The 12,289-nt window shown below is 31.6% G+C and overlaps 1 protein-coding gene across 1 annotated transcript; it reads left to right on the plus strand.

Moving 5' to 3' along the window:
* Nucleotides 1–3,035: 3,035 nt before the first annotated feature.
* On the plus strand, nt 3,036–5,286 carry LOC112419028 (uncharacterized). Its single transcript, XM_024775751.2, has 5 exons — nt 3,036–3,079; nt 3,503–3,596; nt 4,059–4,349; nt 4,471–4,572; nt 4,673–5,286. Exons 1-5 carry the CDS (start codon nt 3,036–3,038, stop codon nt 5,189–5,191), a joined length of 1,050 nt encoding a protein of 349 aa, XP_024631519.2. The 3' UTR covers nt 5,192–5,286.
* The last annotated feature ends 7,003 nt before the right edge of the window (nt 5,287–12,289 follow it).

Below are 12,289 nucleotides of genomic sequence, written 5' to 3' on the forward strand. Positions count from 1 at the left end.
GTTTTTCCAAACTCCAAAATTAATAGTTAGCTTTAATATTTAACTATTAATTGTTTGTTTTTAAGAAAAAAATAATATAAATTTTTAAATTTGAGGGGCATTTTGCACATAAGTGCAAAACTTCAGGGGGATATTTGCAAAACGTCATGTTCACTAACAGAAAAATTTGACGGAGGGGGTAAATTGACTAACGTTGTGAAATTTCAGGGGGGTAATTGAAGTTTTGTTAATTTCAGAGGGGTAATTGATGAAACTTACAATTTCAGGAGGGAAATTGACTATTTACTCGTAAAAAAATTGAACATGTGATTTATCGTTGTCGGAGAGACAGTATACAATAAAATCCAAAGTTACAATTTTTATTAGACTTTATAAAGGTGAATTGTACATTTCTTCAATCATACGAACACATATACATTGGAAAAATTAGATAGAATAAGAGAGGTAGAATTTTTTTTAGATACTAAAACATGCAATATATGTAAGTTATGTTGTCACCACCACAAAAGCGACCTTATTATTCTTGAAAAGAATCTTGTCTTACTTATAACACGAAACTAACAATACGAAGGACTTCATAATTGCAACGAAGGACTTCATGATTGCTTACCCATGCAATTGAAAATATTGTTGTCTGACCTATGTTGGGTTGCCATGTCTATGCTTGCTTACCTCTAGATTTCTACAAAGACAATATGTTAAGAAGGTAGGGTAGATAGTTGAAAAAAATAGAACAGTATATATACTAAAGAATTACAACATTTGGTTTTCAATTAGTGAAATACATATGTGAACTAAAAGGTTGGTGTGTAATTAAAATCTAATATGCAAATGAAAGGTCTTAGAGGAAAAATAAATAGTGATCATTCTCTCCATTTTCATAATAAAAAAGCTGCATTCAAGTGAAAGAAAAAAACTGTACCATTAATTTACGTTATTTGTGACTTACCAATTGTCATTGAACTTCCATCTTCCATCATGCTTGGTTACTAACTTCTTCTTGTTTTTTTTATTTTTTTATTCTTAATTATAATATTGGTTACCAACTTCTAATATAGCCTTTTTGTTTATTTTTTTTTCTTTTCAAAATTGACACTATATACGTAAGTTCTGCTTCTTTTTTTTCCAAGGTAAAATATTATATTAATTGTACAATCACACATGTGCATCAGTTCATAACGAAAAGCAATTTTTTTAAAAGATTGAGTTTGCACTTATTTTCTCCAAATTAATCAGAAGTTATGTGATAAATTTGTAATTGGTAGATGAAAAAATAGATAGTGGGAAGTTACAAAGCTCAATTTGACAAGTTACATAATAAATATAAGAATGAATATATATAAATATTTAGTAAATAGATGAAAAAAGGAAAAAAAAAAAAAAAAAAAAGAAGCCATATGTTGAATGCTTATAGAAAATAAGTTAGAAAAGGGGCATTTGTGAGGTGACATGTAAGGAAAGTGTAGCTTAGAATACATGTATATAGAGATAGAGAGCCCTTTCAAAAAAACTCTCCTTTTTCCAAAACCCTACAAAGAAAGGATATCCATTAGATAACAAAATATTAAAAGGAAATGTACATGACGTTGGAAGAGAAAAATGAAAACTACAAAAAAAATAAAATTGAAAAATGGAAGAGTCAAAATAAGAAAATTTGTCTAATAAACTATATGAATGCAATTTTTTTTATAGATAAAAAGTGGATAGAGTAAGAATAATTTTGAAATGCAACCATAAACATATATCTTAGCCGTATGTTCTACCCTTCTATAAAATAAAATGATGAAATCCACTTTTTTGATTATTAACATTTATATTAATATATATTGTCAAATGTCAAACACCCTAAAAAAAATTCTAGAACAAAGACCAAACATGTGATTTAACTTGTTCAAGGCACAATATATAATGAAATCCAAATGCTACAATATTATTTTGGTAATATAAAGGCTGCAATATACCTAATGGCTGAAATATGGTTATTGACTTATTTCATGGGATAGACAAAATCCACCTCCTTCGTTCTCCTCCAAATACTCTTCATCCTTTGAAATAAAATGAGTAATCAAGTTTTCGCATGTTCTTGCAATGATTTTTATAGATAATGAAATTATACACTAAATTTGTAGGTTATAAAAATAAAACAATGAGTAGTGGAAAGAGCTACACAAATTAATTGGAAGTTACATAATAATTTGTAGGTTATAAATAAAAAAATGAGTAGTTGAAGGAGTCACGCAAATTAATTGGAAGTTACATAATAAAGAAGTCAAAAATGAAGGAAAAAGAGAGCCACATGGTGAATGCTTAGAAAATTAGTTAGATAGGGGAAAATTGGTGAGGTGGCACATAAGCAAAGTGTAACTTAGAATACATGTATAATAATAATAATAATAATAATAATAATAATAATATATAGATATAGTGGCGGAGCTAGGAATTATATAGGCTCTGGGCGAAAAATTTATCGTAAATTCACATGTGACATAATATATATAAATTCCTTCCTTCAAAAAAAAAATGGGTACGCTTACTCGGAACAAAAATGCAATTTCGCACGTTTTGATTGAAAAATAAAACTAAATCGAAACATCTTTGAAATGCTACGAAATTTTGCAGATCCTTTTTATGTATTTCTATATATGTCTCTGCAAACAATCAACTCAAAATTCAATTTTTAGGTTTGGGTTTTTATTATTTTGTTTTTTTAGTTTTTAACGTTTTAAAAATTCATAATTAATTCGTAATCATGAAAAATTAAACCTCTAAGTAGCTTTTTGGACCTCAACTACGGTAAAAAATAATAAACATCTCAAATTAGAGGGTTAGAATATGTGATTTTTAGTTTACAGAGTTATTTTTCAGACTTCGTATGGGTCAACCCTCACTACAAGAATAATGACCCTTTGCCAGGGAAAATACCAAGGAAAACCGGTGGCACAAAAGACAGGGATTTGCCCCTCGCTTTTTGCCAAAATCCGTCGGTTTTTTTTAGGCGCCAGTTTGAATTTTGAAAATCTGAGGGAATCTCTGCTATGTCAGCTAAAAACGACGGAAAAAGCCAGGGAACTGCCCCTCGGTTTGCGAAAATCAAAGGATTCCCTGCGTTTTCCCAGCTGACTTGACAAGGGCCTGCAAAAAGCTGTGCGCTGCCGGCATGCCAGGGGCAGAACCCCTCGGTTTCTGCATATTTCCGTCGCTTTTAACCACCCGTTCTGCGCCTACTTCTGCGCCTACCTAAGCTAGGATTTGACTGCTTTATCCGACGGAATAGTCCCTGGCAAAGGCCCTGGTTTTTTCCCTTTCCTATAAATGAAGCACCGGTTGTAACAATTTGCAAAACTCTTAGAAATTTTCCTTCTCTTAAAACACAACACCTTCATACAAAACATTCTTCAATCTTTTTTAATTTGGTAAAAAAATTATTCATTTGTTATATGTTTTATCATGATGTTAAATTTTACTACTTATTAATGTTATTTATTTTGTTTGTTATTTGCAGCTGTGTTATTTATCCGCCTCCTGGTGTTAGCTTTTGCTCCAACTCTTGCTGTTTTTGGATTGCATTGCAGATTTCTATTGTAAAGCTTCAACAAGTTAGTGATATTTTTTTCTCATAACACTATAACTGATATACATGTTGATGATGTGTTGTATGTAAAATATGCTAATTATTTGATAAAGTATTATTTTTTTCCGAAAATCTGAAGAAAAAAAATAATATCATGATAATTTTATTTTTGTTTGTTAATATTATTATGCATGAATGTTGGCAATTTTTAAAATATATCCATTTTTTTTTGTGATAAAATAAAATGCATGTTTTTCTTGTGATAAAATGAATTTTATATATATGCTTATTTTATTTTTTGTGATCAAATGAAATATATATGCATGTTGTTTTAATTTATTGTGATGAAATGAAATATTTGCATGCTGTTTTTTTTTTTTGTGATAAAATAAAATATATGCATTAATACTTATCATAATATATTTTAACTTATCTGCACATATGTTATAATTTACTAATTTCCTAAAATATGTTAACAAATATGCAGATGAAGTGTACCTGGAACCCCAGGTACTATGCTCAGATAAGGAGGAACTTTCACATTAGAGCTTCTGCCCGCCTCTCCGACATGTTGCGACATGTCCGACTTCGTCACAAGACTGCTGGAAAGAGGCCCTACTGGATCGGGGAGCCACTTATGAGGCAGTTGGTGGACTATTGGGGGAGTCCAGAGTTTAAGACGAAATCAGAGAAGGCAAAGAAGAACAGAGCATCAGAGAAAGGGGGATGCATCCACACGAGAGGCTGCATAAGCACAGCAGAGCATGCCCGTCGACTGGTAATTAAAAATAATAACTCTGTTAATTAATTTTATAGAATGTATGTTTTTAAATATTTTGTGTTTAAATATAGTTTAATGTTTTACTAACTACTTAATAATCGTGTTTCTTGTCAATTAGGCAAAGAAGCTGGGTAGGGAGCCATACATAAATGAGCTCCACAAGAAGACCCACACATATCGATCAGGCCAGTATGTTGATGATCGCTCCAAGATATGCCAGGTAATTGTTACATAAGTGTATTTTAATTAATTTTATTAGTGATTATAATTTTTTGTTAATGTTTATTTATCTTTAACTATTTTATTCTTATTTATTTTAGGAGGAGTATGATCGTCAGCTATCGGAGGCGCTCTCCCGTGGATGCTCTGTTGATGAAGCTCTCACACTTCGTGCATGGACGAAAGTTGCTGGTGAGAAGAAGAAGGGGCGATTGTATGGTGCAGAAAACTTAGCTGGAAACTACCGCAAGGGTGTTGCTACCACTCTAAAGTTGACCCTTAATGCTGGGGAGGGCTCTTCTCGGCAACCTGAGCTCACTCCAGAAATGCGGGATCTGATCACTAGGTTGACTCAAGAACAACTTGCTGCCCATATGCAAACCCAACAGGACCTGATCCATGAGGTGGTTAGGAAGCAACGAGAATTCCTAGACTCTCAGTTGGACACATTTAGGCAAGAGCAAGGCTGGAATATGAATGAGCAAGGTGTTGGGCAGCAGAGTGGAAGCCGAGAGAGTGTGAGGGCTCCTCCAGTGTGTGATGATGATGCGGACGACCCCTATGAAGTGTATGGTGAGGGCGAAGAGGATGATGATGACGACCTCGAGATGGATGATTGATGCTTATTATGCTTGTTGTGTGTTTTCTTTACTATTATGTTATGGTTTGTATGATTATGGGAGGTTTTCCATGCTTCCCGGCACAATATTTATTTTCCTGCACGGTTTGTAATATTATTAAGTACACTTTCTATTTCATGCATTTTAATTAGACATATTAGTGTTTGTGTGATTAAACTTTATTTATATGCATTTAATTGTTTAAAAAAAAAAAATTAAATATATATTTTTTAATTAAATTGATTTTTTAACAATTTTTTTTAAAAAAAAATTGATTTTTAAATTAATTTAAATATATTTTATTAATTAATAAAAAAAATTCGTTTTCATAAAAATAATATTTTTTTTTTTAAAAATAAGGACATTTGCCAGGGGTTAAACCCCTCGCATGTCCCTCGTTTTTTGCTGTTGTCACTTGTCACTTCAGTCAGAGGTCAGTCGTAGTCAGAGGTGCAGGACGACAGTGAGGGAACATGCCAGGGGTTCTGCCAGGGAGAAAGCGTGGCGTTTTCCCAGGGGTTCAGCCCCTCGTTTTTCTGCCAGGGGTGTAGCCCCTGGCAAAGTGTTTGCGATGAGCGCTTTTGCCAGGCCAACTGCCCCTCATTTTTTCCTCACAAATGTCCCGTTTGCCAGGGCTTTTGTCCTTTTGACAGGGATTTTGCCCCTGGCAAAAGGCAGTGTTTCTTGTAGTGCCTATTTACAAAATACTTGCAATTTAAAACATATATAAAAGTTGATAAAAAGTTTGAGAGTTATTTTTTAAAAAGGAAAAATTACACTTATAGTCCCTTAACTTAACTTCAGGTAACAGTTTGGTCCTTTATCTTTTTTTCATTTCAATTTGGTCCTTTTTGTCCATTTTCATATGAAATTTTAAGCTTAAAATTCATGATTTTATTTTCTTATGGTCTTCCAGTCTTCAAATCTATGATCCTTATCTATGTTTGCTTAAGAATATTATATTTGAAGCTTGAAAATGTATATGAAAATGGACAAAAAGGACCAAATTGATCTAGCGGTACCGTTGTACACCAACACAGCAAAAAAAAAAAAAGGAAGAAAAAAACTCCAACAGTTAACTACGGTGGAGTATCAAAAAATTGATTTTCCCATATTCCTAAGGATGGGAGATCCGATTTGTGCCGGAGTGGAACGGTGTGACGGTGCTTATATGTACAGGCTAGGCATCATATAACAGTCAAGAATTCAAGCCCCCGATTAGCTACCAAACTAAAAAAGACATTCAATTTATTTCCTTTAATTTCAGTTTGTTTTGGTTTTCTACTCCCTCTCATGGTGGGAGATTCTTAAGTTTACCTTTCAGTTTGTTTTGTTGCTTGTTCGTGGTTACTGATTATCATAGGAAGGCACAGGTTCATATAATTTTTTAATGGCTTTTATGATTTATCTGATTTATTGGAGCATCCATGAAGTCACCGAGTAAATCTTGTCCAAAGAGATCAACCTGATTTGAGCTAAAGTCTCCGTTTGAGGGAAGAACAAAAAAAAATTACAATTTAAGAGAAGAGAAACATAGATTGTAGTATTTGGTGTTCTTGCAAGTGCTTTTGATCAAAGTGGCATCTCCATTCACAAATGCGTAGTGTGCTAGGAAGAGGATGAGAAATAGTGAGAAGTGGATCTTAGAAGCTTCAATTGGAACTGTGCAGATGGCAGAAAAAAATCACTGGACATGCTCCACGGTAGTTCGCTAGCGCATTTTTTTATTTTTTTTGTGCTGTATGCATGGAATGGTAGTTGATTACGGTCGGAGATAAAAAGATCATTTTTATGTGTCAATATGACGTTTTGAATGTCAAGAAAACAATCTTCAAAGACTTATCCAAATAGTTTAACCACTAACCAAGTATTTTATAACTTGTTTTACATTTGATTTTTCAAAACTAATTTATTGATATGCTTCTTTTACTAAATCAATTTAACTAGGAATTTTTCTATTCACACCCCATATATTTCTGGTTACACCCAAAAAAAATTAAAAGCTTTTTATAATATCAAAATTGCCCTTTTATATAAATTTTCGTAAAATTTTTATTTTACTCTAAAATTCCAATCTCTTTCACCCACAAACGATCAAACAATCCTGATGTTCAATCAATCTCTATGGAAGATTAAAGAGTGAATCAAAATATCTTTCATCCATACTCAACTGCGAATTTCTTCTTCTTTTTCAATAATGCTAGTTTCAATTTTCTTGTTCTTGTTCAACTGCACTATACGACAGTTTCAATTTTACATTGTTGAGGTTAACTTAAATTCAGTTTAAGTAGGTTCATGTAAACTTAGTTTACGTAACTTACTTAAACTTAGTTTACATAAACTACTTAAACTGGGTTTACATGACTTACTTAAACTGGGTTTACATGACCTACTTAAACTAAGTTTACATGTACATACTTAAACTGAGATTACGCATAATCATTGAACAATGTTGAACTTTTAGATGTACACTTAAACTCAGTTTACATAACTTACTTAAACTGAGTTTACATGACATATTTAAACTAAGTACACTTAAACTCAGTTTACATGACATACTTAAACTAAGTTTACATGACCTACTTAAACTAAGTTTAAATGACCTACTTAAACTAAGTTCAAGTATGTACACTTAAACTCAGTTTACATGACCTACTTAAACTGAAGAGGGGTTTTGGGATGTAACGAGAAGAAGGAATAGGCTTTTTAAAATTAAATTTTATAAAAGGGTAATTTTTTCATTTTAAAGTGTAACCATAATTAAACATGGTGTGATTAGAAAAATTCTTTTAACTAGTCTAGTCAATCATTTTTATTTCCTCGTTTGTTAACAATTGAGTTTTTGTTACCACTTATCGTTGTAGATTATTATCTCTCTGTATTCTTGCCAATGTTGATTGTAAACAAAATATTGTTCATTAAAAAAACTTGATTTATGGAGTTTTGTTATGAACGTTGTTAACCTTTATTATGTATAAGGAAATCATTAACCTTCATTTTTTTTTTTTTTTACAAATGATTGCTCCCAAAATAACCAACATATGTTCTAAAAATAGAAGAACCACTCTTAAATTGTTTATCCAATACTTCAACCAAAAAATATATGAAAATCTTTTTATTGATAAATAACCAAATATTTAATAAAATTCAATGATCTTAGTGCATGTAAATATTTTGTTGCGCCATTAAAGGCCTCTTTGTAAATATTTTGTTTACATCATTCAACACCGCTAAAAACGTAAAGGATGAATCTGCGAACAAACTCACAACATCCAAGTTAATAGCATATAACGGCATAATGGCTACAGAAATAAATTATGAAATTAAAGTGACCGGAATATCCATGGCCTCCGGATCTCCAACGTTGACGCCCAAATCTTTGATTGAATAATCGATCTTTCAGTAAGAATCAAATGAGCATCGGACGAAGACGGGAAATCAAACAACGCCGCACAAGACGACGAACAACAAAGCACCACACTTAGATGATGAAATCACAAAGAAAAAATCTAGATCTATGTGAAAATCACTTATTTAGATTGAAATAGAGAAAAAGATGAAGATGTGTGATTTCAGGTCAAGAATTGACTCAAAACCACCCTCAATGAAGAAACTCTAAGAGAAAATCTAAAAAGAGAAAACTAGGGCCGGCTTATAAGTCCATATGATTAAAAAAGATATCTGTAGTAATCGTCATTTTACCACGAGCTCATAATTTATTTTTAATAGCTTATAGCATTTTTTTTATAAGTTAAATCAAGTAGCTTATAATTTAAAACTTATTGTTTTCTCTCTCAATTTTACATGTCTTATCTTGATTGAAAAAAATATTAATTAATTATATTGTTTATGTCATTTAATATTTTTAATACAGTGAAACCACCAATTTCATCAAACAATATAAATTCAACTATCTACCATTTCCCTCTAAAATATAATCTAGAGTTGCATCAATGTTCAAATAAAATGTTTATAGACAAATCAAACTATCATTAATATTTATCATGTTTCAGCAACATGATTAAAATGTCAAATAGAAGTTTTATTTCATAGCATCCAACTAATCATTAAATAATTTAAAAAATAGCCAAGAAAAATCAATTGATTGAGAGGCAAACGGAAATTCCTAACATTCAACCAACCAACCATTCATTCAATAACCAAGAAAAATGAATTATACAAAGCTGCTAAAAAATTAGAAGCGATAGAAGACCACAATAATACACCACCAAAATGACAATCTGACCGCTAAAAACAAACGTCCAAAAAAGAAAGAAAAAAAAAAAATCAATTTGGCTTGGACGAACTCACTCTATTCTTTAACGCCCTTGACCTTCACAACTTTACAAACCATTTCTTTGTCATAACTCCATTGCATTGCAGTCTGATACGGTTGATGTATCGATGGCACTCCAAAGACACACCAGAATTCATACTCCACCGAAAAAACCCGACCCAAAGTCTTGATAGAAACTAGAAATTTAGCATCAAGATTGAGTTCGCAAGCAATTCGTGTGAATCTTAGTACGTCGTCGATTCAGATTATTGTACCCTGCCCATTGCCGACACAGTGGAGGAACTCAGAAATGTAGAGTTCTAAATGGAGACATGGATCTTGATCCACGCAGCTATACATGTTATTATAACCGGGTCTCCAAGATTCAGTGCCAACATATCCATTTATCATGGGTGTGATTTTCGTACGTTCATTGTTTGCAAAAATCCCTTTGAAATTATTTTTGAATGATAAAAGTATTAAGATTGTGATCGTATATTGTTATTTAAATGTATGCTTTTTTATTAAGGACAATAATTCATTCTTACAAACATGTTAAAGTCATACGCTCTAAAAAATAATCGCATTCTCCATGTTTTAAGAAGAGTATGAAACTAAATCCAATTCAAGGCATAAATAAGAAATGATATTTATTAAGAGGTCTTGATACAAAGAAAAGATGAAGATGAGAGGAAAAATATGTGCCTTGAAAAAAAAACAAAGGTCAAGCATAAACAAATAATTTACTTTTCAAACATGTATCTTGGAGGACAATCCAGACAAAAGATAAATAAATAATACCTTTGAGGACAAGAAATACAAAAGCAATCAAGAAATACTATCTTTGAGGACAAGCAAGGAAAAGTTGTAAAGGTGATTGTACTTTTACTATTGCACTTTTTTCCAAAGAAAGATATGGTCATCCTCATGGTTATAACACCCGAGGATCAAACTCCCATCTTATGTTTTTCCGAGCTTAACTCAGTTGGTTTGAATAATGCATAGTATATGTAAGGTTTCAGATTCAAACTTCGGTCACCACAAAAAAAAAACCACCACCCTTATCCTCAACATGTAAAACAAAGGAGAAAATATCATTCTAGCAATTCTTATCAAACACCAAGAGTCTCTCCACAAGTATGAATAGTAACAACGTATTAGATGAAGTAGATGGCTATAAATACAAACTTTCTCTTAACATTGAAAGAATGAATTTTGAAGAGAATCACAAAAGCTCGTACAAAATTTTGATATTTTGATGAGAGGTTGACTGATGAGCATCCTTTTGTTGAGTTGAAGATGGGGGGTACCTGCAAGCACTGAGACACTCTAGTCAGGGTAAAGAGTGAGAGGTATGAGTCTTGAAGAAAAAAGTGTGTATTGTGATGATCATAAGTGAAGGATATATGTACAATGAAAGGAGTCGAGTGGAGTTAAGAGCGACCGTTATGAATCGTGGCCCCAACATATTGAATTGTTTCAATATTTGTTGATATGATAATCAAGTCGCTCAACTCATAATTTACAATCCTTAAACAATAGATAACATTTGGGTACTTCTTGGAATTTTCATTAGTGTCTTGCATTGATCTTGAGTTAGTTTTGTGGAGTGCCAAGTTATATTGCTTGTCAATAGGAATTACTATTAGTCAATGTAGTTAACCAATGAGCCATTGACACATGTCTCACACCTATTATCCTCAAAGGTCTTTGTGGTCACCCAATTTGCTAATCTTCACGTGCGAAAAGGAAAAAAAAAGAGTTTGTTGGAGAGAGTATGAGCCCGTTTATTATTGTTTTCTTTTACTTTTAAGAGTTTTAAGAGTTGTGCATCCGTTTGTTAAAGTTTTTTAAAAAAATCAGAATATAAAAATAATCTAAAAACATCATCAAATGAGAAGCTGTTATTAGCAACTTCTCAAAAAATAAATTTTTTTAGAGGAGAGAGAAAATATGATTTAAAAAATTGAACTAATTTTGTAACAAAAAATCCCTTTTATATAGTTGTATCCAAACAAACTAAATTATTTATTTAAAAAAGTGATTTTTATTACTGTAAACAAACACAAAATAGATTCTGATTTTTCATAAAATCTCTAAACTATTTTATGTCAAAATCACTTTTATTCTAATCCGTAACAAACGGGCTTTATATCAATTGGTTTGTTAAGAAAATTATTTTATGTCAAAATCACTTTTATTCTAATCCGTAACAAACGGGCCTTATATCAATTGTTTGTTAAGAAAATTATTTAATGTCAAAATCACTTTTATTTTATCCGTAACAAACGGGTCCTGTATCAATTGTTTGTTAAGAAAAAAAAGAAAAGATATGAAATCAATTTTACTAGAAACAGAAAATGTGTTAAAAAAATAAGAATTTTTTTTTTGTCATGTAGTCTAGTGACTAGAATTCACTTTTTTCAAAGTAAGTGGAGTGTTCGGGGTTCGAAACTCGGCCCCTGAATATAATAATACATGAGCTATGCTCACGGGGACAAAAAAAAAAAAAAAGAATTTATTTTGTTGAAAGAATATTTTTTTTTATTCAAAATACGAATATTGTAAAATTCAAAAATACAATGATCTTCCACGCTTTCTAGATCTTTCTAAAAAAGATAAAATAGTAAAATAGACTTAACAAGACAATTTTGGCATTAAGAAACAAACTGAAACATCTATAAATATATAGAAACCCTACGAGGTTTATTCACTGCTTTGCCTTTTCTTTCATCGACTCAAACCAAACCCTATAAAGTTTATCCACTGCTTTGCCTTTTTTTTCATCAACTCAAACCAAGTCAAGGTTTTTTCTCGGATTT

The sequence above is a fragment of the Medicago truncatula genome, chromosome 2, assembly GCF_003473485.1.
Source record: "Medicago truncatula cultivar Jemalong A17 chromosome 2, MtrunA17r5.0-ANR, whole genome shotgun sequence".
NCBI lineage: Eukaryota > Viridiplantae > Streptophyta > Magnoliopsida > Fabales > Fabaceae > Medicago > Medicago truncatula.